General features: G+C 49.4%; 4 protein-coding genes across 10 annotated transcripts; 2 read left to right on the top strand and 2 right to left on the bottom strand.

Moving 5' to 3' along the window:
- Positions 1-8,567: 8,567 nt before the first annotated feature.
- Positions 8,568-10,170, top strand: hemk2 (HemK methyltransferase 2, ETF1 glutamine and histone H4 lysine). The gene is made up of 6 exons (XM_085909187.1): positions 8,568-8,878; positions 8,983-9,072; positions 9,133-9,223; positions 9,283-9,366; positions 9,437-9,578; positions 9,649-10,170. Exons 1-6 carry the CDS (start codon positions 8,742-8,744, stop codon positions 9,762-9,764), a joined length of 660 nt encoding a protein of 219 aa, XP_085765313.1. The 5' UTR covers positions 8,568-8,741; the 3' UTR covers positions 9,765-10,170.
- Positions 9,885-16,637, bottom strand: gart (phosphoribosylglycinamide formyltransferase). 3 transcript variants are annotated; one of them, XM_085909096.1, is made up of 22 exons: positions 16,376-16,513; positions 16,179-16,258; positions 15,061-15,210; positions 14,894-14,989; positions 14,648-14,822; positions 14,424-14,535; positions 14,262-14,330; positions 13,971-14,096; positions 13,751-13,838; positions 13,425-13,679; positions 13,088-13,319; positions 12,859-12,953; positions 12,682-12,791; positions 12,407-12,605; positions 12,087-12,338; positions 11,787-11,939; positions 11,326-11,529; positions 11,124-11,261; positions 10,927-11,057; positions 10,445-10,586; positions 10,265-10,380; positions 9,885-10,190 (listed from the first exon to the last, which is right to left on the bottom strand). In XM_085909096.1, the coding sequence occupies exons 3-22, from the start codon at positions 15,203-15,205 to the stop codon at positions 9,990-9,992; spliced, it is 3,039 nt and encodes a 1,012-aa protein (XP_085765222.1). In that variant the 5' UTR covers positions 15,206-15,210; positions 16,179-16,258; positions 16,376-16,513; the 3' UTR covers positions 9,885-9,989. The 3 variants fall into 3 exon arrangements, with proteins under 3 accessions (XP_085765222.1, XP_085765232.1, XP_085765213.1); XM_085909106.1 differs by having other exon boundaries at positions 16,366-16,500; XM_085909087.1 differs by lacking the exon at positions 16,376-16,513 and adding an exon at positions 16,525-16,637 and having other exon boundaries at positions 9,886-10,190.
- Positions 16,638-16,668: 31 nt separating this feature from the next.
- gpr180 (G protein-coupled receptor 180) lies at positions 16,669-20,111 on the bottom strand. The gene is made up of 10 exons (XM_085909120.1): positions 19,691-20,111; positions 19,377-19,520; positions 19,006-19,100; positions 18,797-18,902; positions 18,487-18,667; positions 18,292-18,341; positions 18,058-18,215; positions 17,804-17,992; positions 17,655-17,732; positions 16,669-17,532 (listed from the first exon to the last, which is right to left on the bottom strand). The coding sequence occupies exons 1-10, from the start codon at positions 19,827-19,829 to the stop codon at positions 17,377-17,379; spliced, it is 1,296 nt and encodes a 431-aa protein (XP_085765246.1). The 5' UTR covers positions 19,830-20,111; the 3' UTR covers positions 16,669-17,376.
- A 190-nt stretch (positions 20,112-20,301) lies between these two features.
- Positions 20,302-23,100, top strand: tgds (TDP-glucose 4,6-dehydratase). 5 transcript variants are annotated; one of them, XM_085909163.1, is made up of 12 exons: positions 20,305-20,536; positions 20,625-20,691; positions 20,798-20,866; positions 20,972-21,062; positions 21,132-21,280; positions 21,353-21,451; positions 21,521-21,580; positions 21,714-21,757; positions 21,835-22,000; positions 22,070-22,125; positions 22,191-22,288; positions 22,383-23,100. In XM_085909163.1, exons 1-12 carry the CDS (start codon positions 20,490-20,492, stop codon positions 22,472-22,474), a joined length of 1,038 nt encoding a protein of 345 aa, XP_085765289.1. In that variant the 5' UTR covers positions 20,305-20,489; the 3' UTR covers positions 22,475-23,100. The 5 variants fall into 5 exon arrangements, with proteins under 5 accessions (XP_085765260.1, XP_085765271.1, XP_085765280.1 ...); XM_085909145.1 differs by having other exon boundaries at positions 20,303-20,536; positions 21,132-21,451; XM_085909154.1 differs by having other exon boundaries at positions 20,304-20,536; positions 20,972-21,280.
- The last annotated feature ends 1,412 nt before the right edge of the window (positions 23,101-24,512 follow it).

Here is a 24,512-nt window from a genome sequence, read left to right as displayed (position 1 = left end):
CATCCCGGCAGGTTCCAAAAACACACAACTGAAGCCGTGATGAGGAGCGCTATTGAAAAGGGCTGTCTGAAGAACAATTAGGATGCCACACAACACCTCCGACTCGCTGGGCATAAATATATGCAGCGTGACCACACGGGGTCCAGGAACGCAACGACTACCGATGAGCTTTTTAGGGAAATTGTGATTTTGCCGTACCCGGCCGGTCGGTGGCACGGTGGTGAGAGAAGAATATAGCGCACACTGCTTCACCTCCTCAGCTTTGACTGCTTCTCAGCTTTTGGTTGTCAGGCGCTGCGATTCGAGGCGAGGCTGACTTCCTGGTGGGGAAAGATAGCTGAGCTTTGATTGATAGAGGTGACTTTATTTGCTGATTTCATCCCCCATCTGTCTCTGAAGACATCCAAGGCAGCAGTCAATGACATGCTGCCTGTCCATGGGCCATTACTCTCATTGGCCAATGAGCCATTTGCATCATTGATTTGCCCTTACTGCCTGAAAACATATTCCAACATGGATGCATTAATAGGTTCACCACACAAAAGCACCAAAGCAGCAATTTGATTCTAATTTGGTCTCCACCTCTCTTTGCTATTCCGTCGAGGGATCACGGGGATGCTACGGATCACTTTTCAAATGTTGAATCCATTGATTTATGTTGGAACTTTAGGACTGGAAGTTGTGCAAAGTAGTTTATGGCTCGCTATTGGGACCTGACGGCCCCTGTACACTTCAGATGCTCAGCGAGTCAGCCGGCCGGCCATCCAGCCAGCCAGCCATCCAGCCGGCCATCCAGCCAGCCGGCCGGCCGACCAGCCAGCCGGCCAGCCGGCCAGCCGCCTCCAATGAGCCGCTCGGCATTTACGAGGAGCATAAATTGTTAATGTTACCCTGACAGAAGCTTCTATATTTCATTCAAATGCACTGCCATTAGACATGCTGCCTTTAAAAGGGCTCACTTTTGACTGACGCCGTCACATTGGCCAATATTGATTGATTGGACAGTAGTTGCGCTCGCTTCCCTTTCAAATGATCGAGCCCTCAATTGGATGGTGTCTTCTCCTGTCGGCTTGACTGATGACATGTCTGTGACAGGCCGGGCCAGGCCAGGCCCCGCCCCCAATCCCATCTGCGATATCTGCGCAAAAGGCAGCACGACACTATCAATTGTGAAAAGGCATCGGACACTATTTGGCTTTAGTAGCGCCGGCCGATTCGAGGTCAGGCACGTCCGTGATGGAACGTGCTGTTGCCGGCTGCCTTAGTGAAGGACCCCAAGCCAACGATTTTGGAATCTTAATGTTTATTCATAACTTTCATTCATTCATTTATTTAGTCAAGTTTACACTTATGTTCAAACAAACTTGAAAAAAAGGATTTGATGTAAATGATTGACTTTTTTCATATGACCTATTTTATATCTATCTATATATATCTATATATTTCATACTTGGTCAATTGAACAATTTGTGTGTTCAACAAATGATGATGTTGCCTTCAGAAATGTTGGTCACGCTTTTGTTATTATTTGTGTGACATTTTAGGGTGCAAATAATGCACAAAACCTTGAGATATCAATCAGCCCAAAACATTGCCAGCTCATATTGGTCATTGAGCGGTTCTAGAAAAATCGAAATCCAACGATCCCTAGTACGGAGTGGCGTTTGAGGAATACACACAGATATGGCTGGAAACATTTGACCTCCCAGCAATTTTTCAGCCCATCTCTCGGGGGCACAAGGGGGCCTTGCAAAAGGTCAAAACCTGTGAAGATTGACAAGTGAGGGCGAAGAGCTTGTCCAGTGGGTTAAGGGGGTCGCGGAGGCCTCATGCTGAGACCACCAACGGGTAAGAGTCATTCAGGGTCACAATCATCTTTTGCTCTCATTTTGTCATCACCTTTACCTTCAGTGCCATTGTTTGATTTGTGTTAACCGCAGGAAAAGACATCCAAACAAACTCCCAATAATATTATCATTAGATGCCAGTTCATCAACGACAGGGAGGCCATTCAATTTCTCCACACTTAGAAGACAAATGTGGCTTTCTCCTTTTTGTGAGTGTTGTTTTTTATTTATTTTTTTGAGGTAATTACATTTCCCATCTGTCTCCGCCCACCACGCGTTACGCATCTGCATTCGAAGAATTGCATGGGCTCCTAAAAGGACTCGTGAAAAAGTCAACCTCAGCAAAGTCTTCATTCTTTTGATGGTGCCCTATGTACCTCACAAAGAGTCAGGCGCGATATATTCCATCTCAGCCGTGAGCCTGGAGAAGATAAACTCTCCAATGGGTGGAGAGGGGTCAACGATTGGCCGTTAGCGGGTGCTCCAACATTGTATGAACTATTGACAAAGAACGTAAGTGCGCCCCGAGCCACTCCGTCGGAGGCTCATAATGGCCGCCGTCATGTCCAGCCATTGGCGCAGGCCGGCCGCCTGCTCCTTTTTCACTATAATAGAGTTGGCTATCTCACTCTGCCGACGTGCCGCTGGCGCCTGCCGGCCAATGGTTTAGCTGCCTTTTCATAACGTTCCTCGGCACGGGTCGAGGGTCAGCAATGAAAGTCGTGCCGCGTACACCCGCTAAATCCCGCAGAGACGGACGGCCGAGCGCGGACTTTTCCGTCCGTGTTGGATTGTCGGAGCGTGGCGGTGTCAACAAGCTCGTCATGCTTCATACTGGGGTGACTAACTCGGGCCATCCCAGAGGAGGCACTGACTTGAATTGCCATTGTGGCGCGCCGGCTGTCGGCAAACAACTTGCTTGGCTTTTAGCTCATGTCAACCAAGAAAGTGAGTCAAAGAAAATCGGATAGAAAATGGACCGATTGGATGGACAGATGGATTTAAAAGTTTTCCTTTGAGTGTTGAATGACTGCATTTGTCTTTCTGCCTGTAGAATGGATGATTTTTTCTGAGATGCATTAAGAGTAACCTTGAGGAGTGTGACATTTTTAAATCCATATGCCATCTGTGATTTTTTTTTTCAACAAACTGCTCTTATCTGTTCTAAAAACACTTAAGCATGTTTCAAAGAAACAAACAGACAGGCCTGCAATTTGTGAAGTGGGAGCTTTTTCCAGTTTTATCCTGACATGGCTTTTTAAAAACGATTGTACTTGGAAATGTTTACAGCCTTGGAAAAGAAACTGTGTCTCGTGGTCATTAAAGCATTTGAGAAGAAGAAGACAGAGCAAGAATGAGTGAAATGGTGGCTTTTTCCAGATTCCTCCCCAGATAGGGCTTGTTTTATTATTTTACTTGGAAAAGTTGCCCATCTTGGAAATGAAGTTGGTCAGCCATCTTTCCCTGACCTTGCCACCCACTGACACTAGTTCCGAGTATTTTGACCTGCTCTGAGAATATTTGCAGTTCACCATCCAGGAGTGCTGCTGTTTTTTTCTTTTTCGATTGTGTCATCTTGAGCTTGTTTTCCTCTGCTGTCAGTTTATGTCGTCCTCCCGCAAGATTAAAAGTGCCTCGCAGTCCATTGCTCTCAAATGTGGCGCTAAAAGGTGGCAACTTTTGCTTTGAAAGGCCTTCCGGCCAGACTCGATTGTTTTGAAACTCCATTGATTATTCCCGTTTGAAGACGATTCCACTTGTGTTTGATATTGCCGAGGTTCCTCATTTTAAAAAAAGAACCCATGTTGGTTCACGAGCTGGAACCTTATTGAACTTTTTGATAGCAAAATTGCCACCGTCACATTTGCGTAACGTACGAGACTTGTATTTTTGTGCATTTGTTTGAAACGAAGATGTTTCCCCACTCGAGCAAAGCCGGTAACGTCTGGTCGCTTAGCAACCGCCACAGTCTTGTATTCGGCAAAGATTCTTCCTAATTGTGCTCCCGACGTGGGAGAGGAGGGCTGCTGCATTCTTGCTTTGACTCCAAATCAAAGAATTTGCTGTGGGAGCTGATGAAAGATCTCTTCTTCCCTTTGGCGTGACTCCTGCGTTTGCTTCTCCTGCTTGAGCCGCCATCGCTGGGGGACTGAGTTGATTGTTGACAATGGGACGAAACGGCAGGGAGCCGCAACGCTCCTCGGCGTCCGGGCTCAGCTCAAGCGTCTCACCGTAAGAGCTTAGCGCAAAGCGTTTTCTTGGATGTTATCTGTCATTTCTCACATGTCCCGAGTGTTGTTCGTCAATGTTGAACAGAGGCTGCCATGTACCAAAGTCAAATTCCTTGTTTGGCCAATAAAAACGCTCGGATTTTGGCCCAGCTGCTTTCTGCTTTCAGTCAATGAAGCCACATCAAAGTAGCCATTGGATGAATTGCCGTGGTCAATTTGTCTGACTTTGGCTTTTGAGAATGAGAGCGGACTCCTGCTTGAGGAAATTCATTTGACACTCAGCCGTGGAAATGTCACAAGCAAGTGGAAATGTCGTCGTCAACCTTTTGCCTGGAGTCCGTAAGGCCAACTTGACACCTGAGCGAAATGTGTGACGTTGTCTGTATGGCTACGCAGGCGGCAAGCACAGTGTGCTTCCTCTAAATGGGCTGGTGGTATTTGCATAGAAATTGCTTCCAGATTGGAATTTTCAAAACAATCCCTGCCAGCACACACGCAAATAAACAGAGGCTCCCACAGTCTGCTTGTTGAAGGCAGATGAGAGGAGAACTTCACTCGAGATGTGGAACTTGTCAAAGATGAAGGATTTACTGTGTGGTCCTCCATATTTCATTATCACTCCTGAATCATTGGGGGGAAAAAAAAAAAACTTGTTTTGTTTTTTTTACCTTCCTGGCTCTAAAGTGACCTTTTTTTTTTTTTTTCTTCCCCTTCCAGTTAAAATCCCAGGTGCCAGCTGTCTGAGGTAACAAAGTGACAGCTGGCTCCCAAACGTCACGTCAGAGCGCTGCGTTGCGTTCGCTTGTCACCTTGACCTTGTGTTTGTTTGTCAACGTCGTTTTGCAGTCAGCTGATAGTTGTCCATCCCGCCCGGCAGAGAACATGTCTCGGCTGCGTTATTATGGCGACGCTCAGATGTAGTGACAGACGGGTGAACGTCAGCTAATAGCATCGTGCCTGCCTGCCGGAGGAGTCTTCAACTAAAGAGCATCTTTCAGTCACAGCGTTGCTGATTGAGCGACAGCCACGACAAGCCGGGCGGCGGCGAGACGCGGGTGAGCGTCACAACCTTTTTATGCCGAAAAAAAAAACAACAACAATAAGTTGCCGGCATCTGCATGAAAAAAAAGCAGCCAGCCATCCATCCATCCATCCATCCTCCAAATGAACAAGCGCTCTGGATGTCATGCACTAGCCGCTAATGAAACATGTCACAGCCATCCTTGTGAATTGCTCCACACAAGCACTTTTTTCAAGCGGTAATTGAATGTGGCAAGCGGCGGGATTTGTATTCACGGGCAAGGCCGCTGCGCCGGCCGGCCGGCCGAGCTGCTGCCGAGCTTTTTTTGTCTCACGATTTGGTGTTGCCTTCGATTTAGCGACCGCAACGTGACCCTTTGCCAGGGTTGTAGCTCAACACGTTCAATGAATGAACCGTCGCCAACTGTTTGACGAAGGTGAAGTGAACGCGCTGGTTCCGGGGCCGATGAAGGCTTTTGAACGGCAGCTCCAATGCCTACTTGCATAAAGCGCTTCAATTGGATGACCCACGGCGGCATTTGTCAGCCACTTCCTCCGTGGAAGGCCCCCAAGAGCAAATGGAAACCTGCGTGCGGGTCACAGGATCGTTCCGTCTGAATGGTAAGATGAGGCGAGTCTATTTAAACACTATCTTCTTGACCTCTCGCAGGTTCTGCAGGGATGGACCGGATTAACTGCCGCCTCGCGGGTAAGCTGATTCATAATAAATAGCAGCTACGCTTTGAAAACAGAACATTAGCATTGAAATGAGGTGAAGATTTTGTCAAGGGAGAACTTGGAGGTCATATAAAGACAAGAGATTAATCCAGCCGGGGGGACTCGCTCATGTCAACAGTGTTTGAGTCGGAGTTCTTTTACAGAGAAGACAAGTTACTTGTTTGTCCCTTTTGGAGACTTCTCGTGGAGAATGTATATTTTCCAATAATGAGGCCGATATCTTGGGCATTTAGGGTTATTGGTGAAGTGTTGGACTGTGGTTTCAAACTAGGGGTTAGGGTTTCACCTGAAAATGGCGGTGTACCTAATAGAGTGTCCGAGTGACGTCACTGAAGTGGCCTGTGATTAGGTACACCTGAAAATGGCGGCGTACCTAATGGAGTGTCCGAGTGACGTCACAGATCAACCAGCCAATCAGAAAGTGGGGGTGAGGGCGGGTGTGGCACTTTTCACTTAAGCTTTTTCCCTAATGAAGTGGCCTGTGATTAGGTACACCTGAAAATGGCGGCGTACCTAATGGAGTGTCCAAGTGACGTCACAGATCAAACAGCCAATCAGAAAGTGGGGGTGAGGGCGGGTGTGGCACTTTTCACTTTCCGTCAAGCTTTGACCATGATTTTTTTCCCTAATGAAGTGGCCAGTGATTAGGTACACCTGAAAATGGCGGTGTACCTAATAGAGTGTCTGAGTGACGTCACAGATCAACCAGCCAATCAGAAAGTGGGGGTGAGGGCGGGTGTGGCACTTTTCACTTTCACTTCAACTTTGACCATGATTTTTCCCTAATGAAGTGGCCTGTGATTAGGTACACCTGAAAATGGCGGTGTACCTAAGTGACGTCACAGATGAACCAGCCAATCAGAAAGTGGGGGTGAGGGCGGGTGTGGCACTTTTCACTTTCATTTCAACTTTGACCATGACTTTTCCCTAATGAAGTGGCCTGTGATTAGGTACACCTGAAAATGACGGTGTACCTAATGGAGTGTCCGAGTGACCTCACAGATCAACCAGCCAATCGGAAAGTGGGGGTGAGGGCGGGTGTGGCACTTTTCACTTTCACTTCAACTTTGACCATGATTTTTCCCTAATGAAGTGGCCTGTGATTAGGTACACCTAAAAATGGCAGTGTACCTAATGGAGTGCCCGAGTGACGTCACAGATAAACCAGCCAATCAGAAAGTGGGGTGAGGGCGGGTGTGGCACTTGATCATTATTTTTCCCTAATGAATTGGCCTGGATTTAGGAACACCTAAAAATGGCGGTGTACCTAATAGTGTCCAAGTGACGTCACAGATCAACCAGCCAATCAGAAAGTGGATGTGAGGGCCCGTTGGCACTTTTAACTTTCACTTAAGCTTTTTCCCTAATGAAGTGGCCTGTGATTAGGTTCACCTGAAAATGGTGGTGTACCTAATAGAGTGTCTGAGTGACGTCACAGATCAACCAGCCAATCGGAAAGTGGGGGTGAGGGCGGGGGGTGTGGCACTTTTCACTTTCCGTGAAGCTTTGAACATGATGTTTGATTATGTGATTTAAAAAAAATAAAAATAAAAAAAAAAGGATCAGTGTGTGTGGGGGGGGGGGACGATTCGTTGAACGATTCGTTTGAATGAATCTTTTGAGGGAACCGATTCTACAGATTTAGTTCACTTAAAAGAACTGGAACATCACTAGTGCCGGACAAATTTTACCGGGGGGGGGGGGGGGGGTGACGTCAGTGCCTCCCCAGTCATGAACCTCACAGCACGTCACTGCATTCAATTAATCCCAGATTTAAAAAACAAAAAAACATTGATTATGACGTATCTCCTTGTGTGTCTTGACATGTGAAAAAAAGTTTGACTTGACTTTGACTAATGTCCTGATAAGACCAACACAGCAGAAAACTTGACGTTTTCACCTTTCAAGGGAAAGCGGTTTCACCTTGGTACCCTTTTTGCAAAGTACTTTACGAAACACGGATTCATGACACGACGACCAAACCGTAGGAAAACGCGTCTCGCAGGAGATTGAGTTACTGCTCTTGAAATTTCTCAGACTCTACAAACAACTGCTTCAGATCAATAAAGGAGAGAAAAAACAACCTTTAATGACATTAAGATTTTGAGCCGGTCGTCCAAAGATGAGTGATCTATCTATCTGATGGCAAGGCAAGCAAACAGTGCAGTTATCCAAAATGTCCACGAGAGAGCAGCAAAAGCTCACAAGTGACGAAGCCGCATAGTGCTGTGCATTCCAGTTCTTTTAAGTCAAATGAATCTGTTCACTCAAAAGAATCGTTCACCGAATCGTTCAAAATAGACTTAAGAACGTTCTTGATGATTTGACTGTATTATTGTAGTTTATTTTTGTTCACTGCAAGTGACAACAATGATTAGATTGAACTCGTGCAACTCTGCAAGGAAGAATGGGCAAGCAACTATGACCCCATCTAGGTGCGCAAGCCAGGTGACTGGTATGAAAACGGTCTCTTGAAACTATAGTTTGATTTTCTCCCCAATTTTCCCCAAAGTGCTGCCTTCAGGGACGGGGAACTGAGAGCACTCCGATGCTACAGGAATGAGATCTTGGAATTGTTGAAAGGAAAAAAAATATTCAACTTTGAATTCAATATCTTCTGCGCTGCGCTGCGTCAGTCACAAGTCAAAACAAAGAACCTTGACAAGGACGCGCTTAGTCTATTTCAATTAAGCCTTCTCGCTTACCGTAGGCACGCCAGTTGACGCAGTGACGTCTTGACGTAGCAGTGTGCGTACGCTTGACGTACTAGGAAGTAAACCGGAACAGAACGAAGAGAAGCGGTGCGGAGCGCGTCGCATGGTAGAAGAAGCAAACATCAAACGTGTCGCCTTTCATTTGAACCTGTTAGCGCCACAAGCTGCACATGACGTGCGTTTAATTTGCCATGTCGGCGAACTACCCCACGCCTCTGTACGATCACGCCGCGCGGGGAGACTTCAGCGAAGTTTACGAGCCGTCGGAGGATTCCTTCCTGCTCATTGACGCTCTGGAAAAGGATGCTGGCGAACTTCAGCGCATGAGGTGGCGCGAGCGAGCGAGCGACGCGCACACCACGCGTGGCTTTGCTTTGCTTGTCCGATAGCTGAATGCTGCGAACTTTTGTTTTTGCCCGTCACTGCTTTCAGTGGGCCGCTCGTGTGCGTGGAGGTGGGCAGCGGCTCCGGAGTGGTGTCTGCGTTCGTCGCGTCCCTGCTTGGACCCTCGGCCGTCTATTTGTGAGTTGCTCAACATCATTCGTCTCCTCCTCTCCACGTGACCAACAATGTGTCGACTAGTTGCACGGACGTGAATCGGGACGCAGCGCTGTGCACCGCCGAGACGGCATCACGCAACGCCGTGTCGCTTGAGCCCATCGTCACCGACCTGGTCAGACTCCCGTTTGACATTGTGAGATATACCGCTTTGACCGCGACGCTCCGCTTCAGGTGGAAAGTATCCTGCCCCGCTTGAGCGGACAAGTGGATGTGCTCCTCTTCAACCCGCCATATGTGCTCACACCGTCCAGTGAGGTGAGGTGACTCGACCTCTTCGCGTTGAAAGGTCAGATTAGGGAGCACAATTTGTTTTCTCGGCGTCAAGGTGGGCGGCACGGGCATCGAGGCGGCTTGGGCCGGCGGAAGGCGAGGCCGCGAGGTCACCGACAGATTTCTACCAGTCGTATCGCACTTGCTGTCGGGTCGAGGGCTCTTCTACTTGGTCACCGTGGCAGAGAATGATCCAGGTGTCCGCTTGGCTGGATGCAGCTGGCTTATTTGTATTTTGCAACTGACAACGGCATCTCGGCATCCTAGAGGAGATCATCCAGATCCTGAGCGCGCACGGCCTGCGGGGAGAGCCACGCCTGTCCACCAGAGCTGGGAACGAGAGGCTGGCCGTGCTGCGCTTTCAGAGGCGCAAACCCACGTGAAGCGGCCGGCAACAGAATGGCGGCGTCCCAGCCGCTATGAAAAGTGGCTGTCCGTCTTTGACTCGTCGATTCTCACTGCATCGTTGCTTTCAAATTGTACTCTGTCACAAGCAAATATGAAATCAAATATATATATAGTCTCCAAGAAATGTTTCTTTAATGTGCGTTCGATGCAAATTTGAAATGTCCCCCACACACAGCCACTTTTTGTCAGACCTTCCTTTCCTACTGCTGTAAGTTGGACCTAAAGACCACGCGGCCGTCGGCCTCACTGAGGTGGACGGCCCCGCTGGCGACCAGCTCCATGGCGGCGGGGAAGGCCCTGTGCTCGGCCTCTTTGATTCGCTCCGACAGAGTTTCCTCGGTGTCGTCGCTGGACACCGGCACGGCCTCCTGCACGATGATGGCGCCCGCGTCCACCTCCTCCTGACAGACACACGCCGGCCGCGTTTGGTGGCGTCGGCGGCGGCGACGCGCGGACGCCAATGTGCTCGACTTACTGCGACAAAGTGGACTGTGCAGCCGCTGACCCGCACGCCGGCCTGGAGAGCTTGCTTTTGGGCGTTCACACCCTTGAAGGAGGGCAGCAGGGAGGGATGGATGTTCAAGAGTTTACCTAAGATGGGACAACGGTTTTGTTTGAAGAGGGGAAAGTCGGCGTGACGTGCGCTTCTACTCACCGTTCCATTTCTTGACAAAAGATCCCGTGAGGATCCGCATGAATCCGGCCAGACACACCAACTCCACCCCAAATTCTTCCAGCACTCGGTCGATGGTGCCGTCAAACTCTGCTCGGCTCCCGTACAGTTTGTGGTCAACCACCTGGTTGAAATCCAAATCTGGTTCATTTCAGAGTTTTTTTCCAATCATCGACACGATTGCTATGTACGTCTCTATGTTTTCTGTTCTTTCAAAAACAGAATCCAAATCAATTGACTCTTCAGCACATACCGAGCGAATGAAAGCTTTTGGTCAAAATAGATGACATGTTGTCGTCAAAGACGTTTGAAGGAGTCACTCATTGACTTTCTCCACCTGTTCCGACTTTACTCGCGTGAGTGCCGCACATCGAGTTGCCCTGTGCTACTGTACTGAAATAAAGCTCCCTTGCCAAGACTTGGTTTTCCCCCAATACTAGCAGACATCCGCATAAAAGGAGTACCCGTGTCTGGATGGCGGCCAGTGCGGCTCTCTTGAGACCCTGGACCCCCGGCTTGTTGGAGATGACAACCACGATCTCCGCGCAGCTCGACGGGCGCTTGGCCTGCTCGATCAGCGCTTGAAGGTTGGTACCTGGAGGAGGCATCAGTCCCACTTTGTCATCTGCGTGACGACTCACTCCCGAAATAAGAAACAAACCTGCGCCTGAGATGAGAACCCCGACTTTGGTCCTCTTGTGAGGAATGCTGCTATCGCAGAGGCAGCTGGCGTTTTTAGCGGCCGGACCGGCGTTCAGCAGGCTGTGTTGGAGCTTGCGGACCACCACCGACTCGGCACCTGCGGTAGGTAGCGCATTGACGTGGTCACGTCTCCCTCCCATTGCGGACGCTCGGGGTCTCACCGGGTGGCTTGTGAGCGAGCGCCCCCACGATCCAGGCTTCCTCCTGGGCTTGCAGCTGCCGCAAGACCCTCTGAGCGTCCACGGGGGCGACCACCAGCACCGCACCCAGGCCGCAGTTGAAGGTGCGGGTCATCTCGTGCTCACTCAGGCCACCCTCCTTCTGTAGCCAGGTAAATACTGGAGGGATGCTCCAACGAGAGGCATCTGAAAAGAAGCCAATCTAATATCTTCACAAGATGGCCAAGAAAATGTGAGTAAGTTGGACCAGAAGGCCCGCTCTATGTCGGAGTTAAGTTTCAGGGAGAAAATTATGAAAGAAATGAAGAAGAATCTCCCTACACGTCCTGTGTGACTCACTCACTCACTCACTCACTCACTCACTCACTCACTCACTCACTCACTCACTCACTCACTCACTCACTCACTCACTCACTCACTCACTCACTCACTCACTCACTCACCTAAATCGACAGCCAGCTCCTGTGGCAGAACCCGCGGGATGTTTTCCAAAAGTCCCCCGCCGGTGATGTGCGCGTACGCTTTGACAGCACCGCTGTGCAGGATTGGAAGGAGCAGACGACTGTAGATCTTTGTCGGTGTCAGCAAAACCTCCCCTGAAGGTCATTGTGACAATGACATACAAGTCCCGAGCACACTTGTACTAAAAAATATATTGTATTTATCTCGTTTGTTTTTTTTTGTTTTTTACAAATGGCAAACTTCTTTCAGTGTGATGAAAGTTTAAAAAAAAAAACACTTACCAAGAGTCTGTCCCGGGTTGCCAAAAGGTGCCGGGGAGCTGTAGCTGAGTTGCGTTCGCTCCAAAACCTTGCGGACCAAGCTGAAACCGTTGCTGTGGATACCGGAGGACGCCACGCCGATCAAGAGGTCCCCCTCGGCGATGTCCGCCAGCCGAGGCAGCAGGGCTCCCCGCTCCACCGCTCCGACGCAGAACCCGGCGAGGTCGTACTCGCCGGCGCCGTAGACGCCGGGCATTTCTGCCGTCTCTCCGCCTGCATTTCCACCGGGACGACACGGCAAGAACGGGACCACACGGCAGCGAGGCAACGTCTTTGCTTACCTAGCAGAGCGCAGCCGGCCATCTCGCAAGCTTTGGCGATCCCCGCGACAACGGCGGCGGTCACGTTGACGTCCAGCTTTCCGCACGAGAAGTAGTCGAGGAAGAAGAGCGGCTCGGCACCCTGAGCCAGCACGTCGTTGACGCACATGGCCACCAGGTCCTGACCCAAACTGCCGTGCTGCCCGCAGGCCTGAGCGATCTGAATCCCACATTTTTGACTCGGAATAGCAATATCGGCATAAAACCTTCAAATAGAATATGGAGGTAAATCACACCTTAAGTTTGGTCCCAACTCCATCAGTGCCAGAAACCAGAATTGGGTCGATGAACCCTGCCGCTTTAAGGTCAAAGAGTCCGGCGAAACCTCCCAGCTCAGGGTTACATCCTGGTCAGGACAAAGTGTCAGAACACATCCAAGTTCATTTTTCCCGCAGCTGCTCATCTAAACCAACCCGGTCGGGAAGTTGCCCTGGCCAGAGGCTTGATGGTGTCCACCAGTTTGTTGCCGGCGGCGATGTCCACGCCGCTGTCCTTATAGGTCAGGCCTCTGTCACAGACACGGTCAAATCTTTTTCGTGTCGGTGTCGCTCATTGACGCCGAGTGAACAAACGACAACGACGAGATCATCCAAAGTAGGTTTATTCATAAAACAGGTGAGAAGACGAAATGTTCAAACACACCTGCGTTGCTTCAAATGGCCGATGGCCTTGTGGGCTATGTCGCGGCGGTACACGGCGCCGGGGAAGCCCACAGCCGCCACGCCCTGATTGGCCGCCTGCAGCGCGGCCTCCAGAGAGGGGCGGACCGCCGTGACGGTCAGGACGCGGCCGCCGCTGGAGACCACTTGTTTGTCCTTCAGCGCTGTGCCTGCGTGGAATATTTGAATCCCTGCCTCTTCGACCTGGGACAGACCTGAGGAATCAATCATTGGAGTTGGAAAATGAATACGAACCTTTCCCGCCCACTCTTCGTAGCAGGACTTGGCCTGAAACATTTGTGGGTACTCTGACCACTCACCGGTGAGGAGCACCCCTTTGCTGTAGGCGCCAGGATAACCGGCACTCGCCATCACCACGGTGACGGCACATTTGTCCCGGTGCCACTGGGGGGCGCTGGAGGCCAGCTTGCCGTTGACGGTGTTTAAAATGACCTCGTACAAGTCGCTCTTCAGCAGGGGAAGCAAGACCTGACACTCGGGGTCTCCGAAGCGACAGTTGAACTCCAGAACTTTGGGGCCCTGCTGGGTCAACATCAGGCCGGCGTACAGAACGCCTGCAAAGTCACACGGCGACCGTGTTAACCACAGTCGCTCAAACCGAGTCGCTCATCGAATCTGCACTCGCCGACGTAGGGAGTTCCTTCTTGCTTCATGCCGTCCACCGTCTTCTGAAGCACAGACTCTCGGATCTGCGCCAACAGCTCCTCGCTCACCTGCGTCGCACAAAGGAGGAAATTCTTTAGCAAACACCAGTGACTTTTTTCGATAAAAAAAAAAAAATCAAACTACGGCTGTGATTCGATTTTTTTTTTTTTTTTTCAATCCCTGGCTAAGACGAGACATACCTGAGGAGTGGGACAGTAGGCTCCCATGCCGCCTGTGTTGGGCCCCCGATCGCCGTCTTGCAGACGTTTATGATCCTGAGCCGGAGGCATCGGCGACACCGACGAACCGTCGGTGAAGCACAGACACTGTAAACGCAAGCGGCTTCGTTTATTTTCAGGTCACGAAACTTGATCGCCAGAGGCTGAAATGACTTTGAATATCGAACGCGTCTTCGTTCACATTTCGACTGGCCGGCTGAGGGACAGAAACATTGGGAGAGCGCTGTTGTACTTAAGTGAACAAGAACTCACAGATACTTCCTCGCCCTCCAGAAGCTCCTCCACCACCACCGTGTCGCCTGCGGCACCAAACGCCCGGTCCTGTGGGGGAGAGGGGGAAAAAAAAAAAAAAAAAACCACGATGATGACAAAGATCCACTCAACATTGCTCATCAATCATATTGTGCAAATGACCTTCATGATGTCCATCACAGCCCGACAGGCTTCTTCCTGGTCCTGCGCCACAATAACTCCCTTCCCTGCCGCCAAGCCACTGGCTTTCACAACCAGCGCCGGAAAGTCAGCCCTGGGACACACAACATTTATGGATGATTTTATTGGATTTTTCATCTTTGACTTGAGTGACACATCATACAAAGGGGAAAAAGCAGATATTCACAATTTTAGGAACTACTGACGTGCGGATGTAGTCGCACGCCGCCTGGGGGTCCGTGAAAGAGCCGTAGCGTGCGGTGGGGATGCCGTGTCGCTCCATGAAGGCCTTGGAGAAGCTCTTGCTGGCCTCCAACTGGGCCGCTTTGGCGCTCGGACCAAAGCAGCGCACTCCTGCCGCCGTCAAGTCATCCACGATACCTGGGTGGCGCCGATGAGGAGGTTAGAGAGAACCAGAGGAAGGAAGACTTGAGCAGAAACGCTGAGCTTACCCGCCGCGAGCGGAACCTCGGGTCCGACCACCACCAGCCCCACGTGATGGTCCTTGCAGAATTGAGCCAGTATGGCGTGGTTATTCACCGACACCTCTGTCGCATTTGAGGACGTTAGTATTTTGGGATTGTCCACCCGCACAAAGGGCAACTCCAATTTGATTTACCCGAGTTGCAAATTTTGCCGCAGTGGAAGGTCCCGGCATTCCCCGGCGCCACTAGGACTTGCTGGATGTGCGGCGACTGGGCCAGCTTCCAGGCTAGAGCGTGCTCCCGCCCTCCTCCGCCAACCACCAGCACCCGTTCAGCCATGCTACCTGCAAAATTGACCTTTCACGACTCCGTGTCGTCTAATTACACAAAGCGGCTGGAACGAAAGGTCGGGCGGCGACGGCGCGGAAGCGCTGACCTTTATCCACAACTTTGCTCTAATATGATCTCGTATCGGACGGGCTCGATGTGGCAGAACGAAAACACAAAAGCTTCTGGTCAGGCGCATGAGCGTAGACGGCCGGACTTGAAAAAGTGGAGTGGACATTCTGGATTCTTTTTATCGCCTGCGTGCTGTACTGCATCCTCGTGTTGATAATTGAGTATAGGACAATGGTGACGTTTGTTTGCCGTCATGTGATTTCATCAGTAAAACGCTCCGATTAGACTGATGCAATTTGTCGAGCGCAACAATTCGGGGCCACGCTCGTTCGACTAAAAGTCAATAAATGCGGAGTCAGACTTCATCCCGGGCTGAGTGCAGACATTTTTGGATTGTCTACACTGTTTGCACTATGTGTCTTCTCTGCATCCATTGCAGCCAAGTCAAATTCCTTGTTTGGCACGCTCAAACATGGCGAATAAATTCTTCTTGAATCAAAATATTGTATATGAACGAAGTGAGCAGCAGTGGTGGGAAGTCATCAAGTCCAAACTCCTAGACTTCATTGAGCACGACGTACAGTAAAAGACGTCAACACAAGGTTGGGGTTTTTTTTCTTTCTCCAATTGCTGAGCCAAGTTAACCAATGAATGGGGTTTGTCGGTCATTCACAGTAAAAGTTCATTTATACTTAATATAACTATTGATAGACGTATTTCTATAAAGTACCGAGTGGGGGGGGACGGGACGACAAATCTATAGAAGAACTGAGAATCACTTTAGCAAAATAATCCCAAAGGAAAATTAGAAGCGACTATGTAGCAGCTGTTAAACTGCATGTACACTTGCAAAAGAAGAACAAGTCAGTAGGCGGCGACACGTGTTCCATTCCCGAATGATCGCAACACCAACCTGTGAGTTTTGGACAAAGCGGGAATTAGCCGGAGCCCGGTCAGGAGGCGGAAGCGTGTTCTCTGCTTTCAGCCTGCAGACTGAAGGGGGGAAAAAAAACAGCGAGCGAGCGAGCCGCACAAACTTTCAAATGGACACAGTCTCTAAACACACTCACTCAAGCACGCGCGCGCGCGTGCGCACGCACATGTACACACCACGTGGATCCTATTTATGACAAGGATGCGCTTAGCTGTGCTAAATGCTAACGCAAGTTACATAAGGTTGTTTACGGGCAACAAACAACATTGCATGAATCTATCTAGCTGCTATTGATGATTATTTGCTAAAACGCTGCGTATCTTACCTTACTGCGTTCCAACTGGCGTTTGGGGAGAGGTCTTCAACTTCCTTGGGGCGGAACAGCTTGATGCATCTTGGGACTTGTAGTTCTACAATCATTTTCGCCTAGCTAGCTCGATTTGACAGACAGACAGACAGACAGATGACAGATACATCGATAGGCCATTGTACACTTATCGTTAGCCTGAAATCATTTATTTCCGGTCACATAGATCCACAGGTTATAAAGAATAAAACAATCTCAAACTGTACATCAGGTCAACACATTTGAGCAGTAACGAGATTTTCAGACATGAAATGTTGTCGAGATATTTGAATGGCATGCATTCAGAAAGTTGAAATAGCTTAAAGCCTCTGACATAGACTCCAGAACCGTGCTCGAGATGATACGTAGACTCCTCCAAAAGTATTGGAACGGCAAGGTCAATTCAGTTGTCATTTGGGTCTTTGGTATACAACATAGGACTCGACCTTGCCGTACCAATACTTTTAGAGATGTGCGTCTTCCCAGCGATGAAATTCACATTTTTGATAGCTCGTACTCCAAATGGCTTTCTTCTAAACCTCCATCCCATGTATTTAATCCATTCCGCTTCGAGTCCCTGTGTTGTATCGTATATCTTTTCCATATCTTACAAAAAATAATAGAGTTCAACATCTACTTCCATTTTTTATGCTTTTGTCCACCCAAACCGCTGGTGGCGCTTCTCTTGTAGTTGTTCCCTCCGAAGCAAACTGAAGCGCTTCACTCGGTTCTCCAGAAAAGCGCAAAGGCCCAGCAGCCCCCGCCCGCTACGCGACGTCTTCGTCCTGTCATCCGCTTGGAAGTGAAGCCACCTAAGGCCAACGCAGGTGCTCAGTAGCGACCCCTCTGGTTGTTCCTGGACATTGTGAGCGGCAGCGACACGGAGGACAGCGAGGACACTTCCCAGTAGAGGGAGCGAGACAGAAAAAGCTGGTAGAGGATGACCATGGAGATGGACTGACACAGAATCACGCCAATGGTGACCACCTGCACAAAACCACAAAAAGGTTCTCAGGTGGATGTCTGGGGCACTGCTCAATTAAGCCCACCCCTCTGCACGGCGTGAGAACATTTGCCACATCTGCTAATGAAGCTAAAGGCCGCCAAACCTTCTCCCTCTGGTGCTCATTGAAGGTAAATGACGTGAGGACGAGGACAGGATGACAGAGGAACCACAGGAAGGATCCCTGCGAAGAAAACACAAGCGTGAGCAGCTGCCGACTGCCGGCCGGCCGGGGGAGGCCTGGGTGCGGCTGACCTTGGCAAAGCAGAGGTAGAAATCTCGTTTCAGTGTGCTCCTCTCAGTGGAGATGATTTGGTAGAGAACGGCGGCCAGCAGAAGGGCCAGCGTCACCCTCAGGGCGATGAGCAGAACGGCCGGCAGATTCCGCTGGCTGTGACGGTGGCGCTCGGACGGCGAGTAGCGCTCCCACAGCAGTAGCGCCCCCTACGAGCGGCACCGTCAACATCTGGGCAGGGGAGCGCCCGCCCGCCCGAGCGAAGCCGGCGTACCTGCACGAGGACGCCGCAGACGGCGACGGCCGTGGACGCCGGAGACTGCTCCCACTGCAGAGGTCGCGACTGAGGTTTCCGGCCTCGACTCAGGCTCCAGCTGACGCACAGGCTCAGCAAGGTGTACAGCATTGCCACTTGGGCTGCCACGGCCCAGACTACGCACGGACAACCGGCCCAAGATGTTACTTGTGTATGCGAGGTTGGATTTGGGGAGATAAAAAGATGACATACACTCTGCCAGGCTGCCCATCAGTGGAATACCAACGCCGTCTCTGGAGTACCTGCCAGGATGTCAGTATTTCATGCTAGCGCATTCTGATAGCATTGAGCTAGCTAGCTAGCTAGCTAGCTAGCTTTAGCTTGCAATGCTAACAACGGTCCGGTACGGTCCGGTCCGGTCCGGTCGGTCGGTCGGTCCTCTTTTACCTGGCCATGTGAATGTACTTGCAAAGGGCCGAGCATCCGTGCAAGGCCAGACTCGCGGTCAGCACCTTCAGGACCGTGTTCATGGGACCACCTTTCCTCAGAGCCTGGTACACTGGCTTAATGTAGATACAAGACGCTACAAAGTAGGCCAGGAGCAGGAGGAAGTAAAACGTGTGGAGACCTAGAGCAGTGCCCAAAACAAAACAATCAAGTGGTAGTATTTAGCAGTCGACTCGTTTTTCTTTTCTTTTCTTGTCTTGGGCTCATTACGCTACGAATCGGAGCTTGGCTGAGCAAAGGAATGTCTAACCTGCCTCCTCGGCGCTGAAATGCTCCAGGGGGTTTCCTGCAGAGTCGGCATTAAGCAGCAGGACAGTAAATCTGAGGTCACCGTGAGATGGAATGGCTGTATCCTCCTGGAGGTACAAATCGTAAGCCGACTCAAACGTCCACACAGCAACTCTTGTCTTATAAGGTCAAATCTATGGCGAAGTGAAGTTGTATACTTTTTCCACTTACCTGGCATGTGTATCGATCTGCATAGAGAGCGGTCCACACTGTCGGGGATGACCGCTTGAGAATCGTCTGGTTGTGTTCTTCTTGATTGAGAGGAACTGAAGCAAAGGAGAGAAAACACAGTGCACGACTTAGCGTACGCTGTGCATTGAGGTCATGTTCAAATGAAGGTAAAAAAAAGAAAGCTGGCTTTATGTCAGAAAAATCCAATGGTGTTGAGCCCGCTTCAACCTAAGAAAATTGTCAAAAGCATCACCTCAACAGTAAGCGTTCCTCATAGAGATTGCAATATGGTTTATCGGTGCAATTGTTTTGATATTTAGAAGCAGACGTGTGGAGAGATATGCATGTGAATTGTCATAACAACTTCTTACTGATGAACTGAGCACGGGTGAGCCTTTCAGAGCAGCTGAGGTTGTCCCAGTCCTCGTCCACATTTGCATACAGCAGCAGTCGGGATTCCTTCTCTGCAGCTAGTGAAGGTTTGTCCACTTGACACACCAACAAACCATCAGCGCCTACAGTACAGACACAATGGGGCAAGGTTTAAACGTGTCCTTCTTTCCAACAGCTTAACATTGTCCTGATTATCTTCCATTCTACAAACAAGTTGAGGAGGGAAGAGATGGAAATGAAAATCCCGATGATGACATCAGTGCAAATGAGGAACAACTCTTGATTTCTTTACCTTGATACATGAATTTGGTGATGAATTGGCCTTGATGCTGCCTCGCTACTTCGGTCTTAAAAAGTCCCGTTACAGTTTTCCCGAAAGCCTGCGCAGAAAAGAAGAGTGCAGCTGCAAGTGCGGTTATTAAACACGACATTTTACAGGCAGTAATGTTTGCGTTTGAGGCCAATCAACGTGAGTTAGCTCATCACTTCAATGAGCCACGAAACCGAGTGACATCCCTTCTGCGTCGAGCTACACGCATGGACACAAATAAAGCGGAAGTCAAAGGATAATACTCTTCAAAGTCGCAAACTAGTCCATTGAGGATTTTCTCCATGGTGCCAAGTGACAAAATAATACGAAACGTGGCACCTCAGCAAAATGTACAAACTTGATTCCTCGTCGGTGACACTACATTTGACCAGGTGTCATTTTCTTAACGTTTATTTTGACATTAGCTTTCGGAAACATCGTTTCTATGTCAGTGAGCTTTGCGCTATGACTTTGTCCAATCGGTGCTGTTGATAAAATGATGGATTTAGAATCCACCCAATCGGAAGAAGTTTCTTCGCTAGGATATATTTCCAGCCAATCACAAAGCAGAAAATGGCCACACTGGGCTCCATTTGTTCACGGCCTTTTCAACGTGTCAACACTACCGTAAAGCATCAGCTACTGTCGCGCTTACCATGATCAATCTGTCCTGTCACTAACGTGTTCTTCAAGATGATCAAGTTCCAAGTGAACTCCAAAGACGGTAGTGTAGAACAATTTCAACATTGATACGCGGACGAGACGAAAAGTGAAGGGACTGATGGACTCCATCCGAACTGTTTTAGTGACTGGGGGTTCTGGGTTTATGTGAGTTCACGTCACATCAATCATTCAATTGCAATTATTATTCGAACTTTGTCTTTGTTGACAGTTATTTGTTCCTCTGTCCATCCAGTGGCTCTCACCTTGTGTGTTCACTGCTTCAAAAGCATCCCGAATGGAACATTTTTAACTTGGATAATGTAAGCTTTCGTTATCTGTTGACTGTAAGAAAAAAAAAAGTCAATGCAAGGACAAATTTGTGCTTGGAACTGCTTCGTGTGTGTTGAACAAGTCACATCTTTTCAGCTCGATTACTGCTGCAGCCCAAGGAGTCTGGACAGCATTCAAAACACAGCCAACTACACTTTTATCAAGGTAATAAGATTTGGGGGGGGGGGGGTTCTGCAGTTACGGAGAGTTACCCCAATGACGTTAAGATGTTTAAATTCCATCCTACCGAATGATGCGTTTGTGCAACAGGGCGATGTATGTAACGCCCCGCTGGTGAATCACATCTTCGACTCTCAAAAAATTGACGTCATCTTCCACTTGGCGGCCAAAACCCACGTCGGTGAGCAGCGACTGGAATCGGGGCAGACAACACTATTTCCTAGCATGGTCTTGTTGGCTTTTGCCTCAGATTCATCGTTCCAAAGCCCAGCCATTTTCCAGCACGTCAACATTCACGGCACGCGGGTTTTACTGGCAGCTGCCACTCAGACACGCCACAGGCTCCGGTGCTTCATCTACGCCAGCAGTGATGAAGTGTACGGATCCAGTCTAGATGAGGTTTGGTGGCTTTATTCATGGAGTCTCCTTCGCTGTGCTGTTACTGGCTCTGGCTTTACTGGTATTATGCAGGAATTTGACGAGAACAGTCCGATGAGGCCTTCCAATCCGTATTCTTCCTCAAAGGCAGCTGCAGAGCACCTGGCCAGGTTGTACTGGGAAAAGTATCAGGTGCATAGAAAAAGTTGTAACACAATTGCATTTGAAGCCATACTCACTTAGTTTGCGGTCGGTCTTCAGCTTCCTGTCATCATCACAAGGAGCAACAATGTCTACGGCCCCAAGCAATACATTGAGAAGGTACTAAAAAGAAACCTTTTCTCGATGCAATGACAAAAACCACATCCTGAGTTGATCGAACGATAGTGAAACGTCCTCCTGGGTAGTTGCACTGCTGGATTAGCGGAACTGACTGGCGTTCTCATTCTCGCAGGTCATCCCGAAATTTCTCACGCTCTTGCAAATGTGCAAGAAATGGTAGGCCATTCATTTTGAAAAGGTCCCACTCACACCGTGCGGCGGCCCAACTTTGTGCTCTGTGCTGCCCGCCATAGTACCATTCACGGAACCCTCCCCAAATCTCGCCATTTCCTGTTTGTCGACGACGCGGTCGACGCCTTCCTCCTGCTCCTGGAGAAAGGGATTGTGGGAGAAGTCTACAACGTAGGCTCAAACTTTGAGATAGCTATCGTGCAACTAGCCCGGGAACTCGTCAAGATGGTAGGTTGGCACGGACACCCACCCACCGCACGCACGCACGCACGTAAATGCTGTGCGTATATTTTGAAGGTCAAAAACCTGCCGGATGCCGAGCTGAACGACTGGCTGGAGTTTGTGCCGGACAGGTAAGGCCAGATAGATCCATTCATTCATTCATTCATCCACATGACGTGATGAAACTATTCCACAGGCCGAAGGTGGACATCCGCTACCCTATCAAATGTGAAAAGCTTCAGCAGTTGGGCTGGAAGGCCCAAGTCTCCTGGCTTGAAGGCATCAAACGGACCGGTACAGCAGGCACACACACGCAACCGGGCCGGGCCGGGCCGGGCCAAACACACATCTGAGACAGAATATTCACGTGGTGCCTGTTTGCTTTTAGTCAAATGGTACCAGGACCACCCGGACTTTTGGTCGGACACACCGGAGGGCCCGGGAGAAATTCCAAGCACGTTGGAAGATACCGACCTGTAGCCGACCGACCGAGTGAAGTCGTCCTTCGCTTGTATCGTCCGCAGTGTAGCGCCTTGTTGGACCAACAGGGGGCGGAGCCTCACTTGACCAAAGCACTGCGAAGTCAACTTGAACACACTTGATCTCAGGGGACATGAACAAGTGGTGGAATTTTTACCTCAAGCGGCCGGTTGCGTTTGTCGTCCGTCCAAGCTGGGCTCGGGTCGTCCAGACCTCCCTCTCACCGGCCGCTTTTTTCCAGATCTTTTGCTGACGGAAACACACGCTAGTAGCTAGCTGTTGTTTGTTCGCGGGGGTAAATGTAGCTACCCCGGGGGCTCATTCCTCTAATTGCCCGTTTGTAGCTTTTCAGTTTGCATGCCACCAGAAATTCCATTGAGGAGGCACAAATGTTTTGAGCTAATGAGACAATGGCTCCTCAATGTCATCTGCCAAAGATGGTATCACCTCATTGACGTTTAAGGACGACAATAGGTCGGTCATGTGATGACTTTGCTTGGATTTAGCTAGTACTGGGTGACAGCGAATGTCATCTTTTATTTCCTCAACTTTGGAGTTCAATACAATTGGATCATTTTTGTTTTAGCTTTCACAGGGCTCCGTAATGGATGAGCAATAAAACTATTTTGGACATCATTTGGATGTGTGCTTGTTGTTCTGCAAATGAGGTAGAAAGCACCGTATGCCGTATGTTCTCTACTTCTATTACATCTTGCTGAGAGTGACAAGAGAAAACGAAGGCTCAGATGACAATCAAACGTGACAGAAAACAGGTGAGTCCGGAGATGGATTAAAAACAGGGTTTTTTTTTTTTTTTTGGTGGCTTCCCTCATTCACTGCCAGCCCAGTTAAAATGGATCTTGGACGTCTGTAGCTACCATTGGTAGTAAATGACTTAATATTGCTGTCCTATTTAGACTTGTGTAGGCACGTAGACATATTGTTTAAACAAAAACAAAAAATGGACGACTGGCTTCTCTCGCGCAAGCGCACAGCCAAAAGGAAACAAAAGCAGTTTAGTTTTGCAAATCCAAACCTTTAATTGTGGTAAAATCACAATGGATGCACAATATTGTTTGTCCTTAGTGTAGTGCTCCTCTTCGTGCACAACTGCTAAACTAATACATAAAGCAAATACTAACTAGCAGGATTGTGGCGCTCGCTGTGTGTCCACCCTGAAGTGTCTGGCCAGTCAATAATGGTGACAACATCAGGCTTGCTTCATGCACCGACCGGATGGATAGCTTGGAGTAAACCCAAAATGCTAGTCAATTCAGTCTGCGTGGGGATTTTTTTTCCGTTTCTTCCCCAGATGACCTTTTTACAAAGAACTTAAAGGGCCATGAACTTATATTTGCAAAATTTGGTATATAAAAGGCTGCGTATGGATGTGCCGCCACCGACCGACGGAGGCAGTCGTCCCGCGGCCCCGTTGCTTTCTGGAGGCAAAGGGAGCCGCGCGCGACAGTAAAACAGCAAAGGAGAACATGGAGTCAGCCAACGTGGCTCGCCCATTGCCTGACTGGCCGGACGCTCAGCGGTGAGCGCAAGAGCACGCTGCGCCTGAAATGATGCAGATCACAACAACATAGCAATAGAACCACAGTAACGTACGTCTGTGTTATAGACTTTGTAACATCCCCACTTGATAGACAATCACACAAAGGGTATCAACAGGAAGGAAAAGTGTCAAAACAAATGAACAACCCAAAAAACGGACTTGGAGCGAATCGGAACATGTTTGTACTGCATGTTTTGTTTTTTTCTTTTTTTTATATATACAAAATGGTTTTTGTTTCTTACAATTTAATCCAAACCTTGGCATATTGGGTGGAAGCGTCTCAAATTATAATTTTTTTGGGGGGGCCGATCGAAGATGGCTGCTAATGGTGTAGTATTATCATCGTCGCGGTCACGATTGGCATCGGAACCCGTGGTACAAACGGGTCGGTGGATCTGATACTGAGTCCAATGAGACTTTGAAAGTAATCGGTTTCTCTCCATACGTCACATCTGGCGTAAATCCAAACTGACAGCT

The sequence above is a fragment of the Syngnathus leptorhynchus genome, chromosome 1 (genome assembly GCF_054491065.1).
Source record: "Syngnathus leptorhynchus isolate UIUO chromosome 1, UIUO_Slep, whole genome shotgun sequence".
Taxonomy (NCBI): domain Eukaryota; kingdom Metazoa; phylum Chordata; class Actinopteri; order Syngnathiformes; family Syngnathidae; genus Syngnathus; species Syngnathus leptorhynchus.
This window is presented reverse-complemented; position numbering and strand designations above follow the sequence as displayed.

What these genes read in the sequence shown, in the direction of transcription:
- tgds (XM_085909134.1), top strand. Translation starts at nt 20,490, where the DNA reads ATGGACTCCATCCGAACTGTTTTAGTGACTGGGGGTTCTGGGTTTAT. An exon ending in TGTACTGGGAAAAGTATCAG is followed by an intron (nt 21,452 to 21,520) that starts GTGCATAGAAAA and finishes GTCGGTCTTCAG; the next exon opens with CTTCCTGTCATCATCACAAG. An exon ending in TGAAGGCATCAAACGGACCG is followed by an intron (nt 22,289 to 22,382) that starts GTACAGCAGGCA and finishes GTTTGCTTTTAG; the next exon opens with TCAAATGGTACCAGGACCAC.
- gpr180 (XM_085909120.1), bottom strand. Translation starts at nt 19,829, where the DNA reads ATGTCGTGTTTAATAACCGCACTTGCAGCTGCACTCTTCTTTTCTGCG. An exon ending in CACCCGTGCTCAGTTCATCA is followed by an intron (nt 19,101 to 19,376) that starts GTAAGAAGTTGT and finishes CCTTTGCTTCAG; the next exon opens with TTCCTCTCAATCAAGAAGAA. An exon ending in TTTCAGCGCCGAGGAGGCAG is followed by an intron (nt 18,668 to 18,796) that starts GTTAGACATTCC and finishes GCACTGCTCTAG; the next exon opens with GTCTCCACACGTTTTACTTC.
- gart (XM_085909087.1), bottom strand. Translation starts at nt 15,205, where the DNA reads ATGGCTGAACGGGTGCTGGTGGTTGGCGGAGGAGGGCGGGAGCACGCT. An exon ending in CGAGGTTCCGCTCGCGGCGG is followed by an intron (nt 14,823 to 14,893) that starts GTAAGCTCAGCG and finishes GGCGCCACCCAG; the next exon opens with GTATCGTGGATGACTTGACG. An exon ending in GAGTTGGGACCAAACTTAAG is followed by an intron (nt 12,606 to 12,681) that starts GTGTGATTTACC and finishes TGTGGGATTCAG; the next exon opens with ATCGCTCAGGCCTGCGGGCA.
- hemk2 (XM_085909187.1), top strand. Translation starts at nt 8,742, where the DNA reads ATGTCGGCGAACTACCCCACGCCTCTGTACGATCACGCCGCGCGGGGA. An exon ending in TGCTCACACCGTCCAGTGAG is followed by an intron (nt 9,367 to 9,436) that starts GTGAGGTGACTC and finishes CTCGGCGTCAAG; the next exon opens with GTGGGCGGCACGGGCATCGA. An exon ending in CGTGGCAGAGAATGATCCAG is followed by an intron (nt 9,579 to 9,648) that starts GTGTCCGCTTGG and finishes TCGGCATCCTAG; the next exon opens with AGGAGATCATCCAGATCCTG.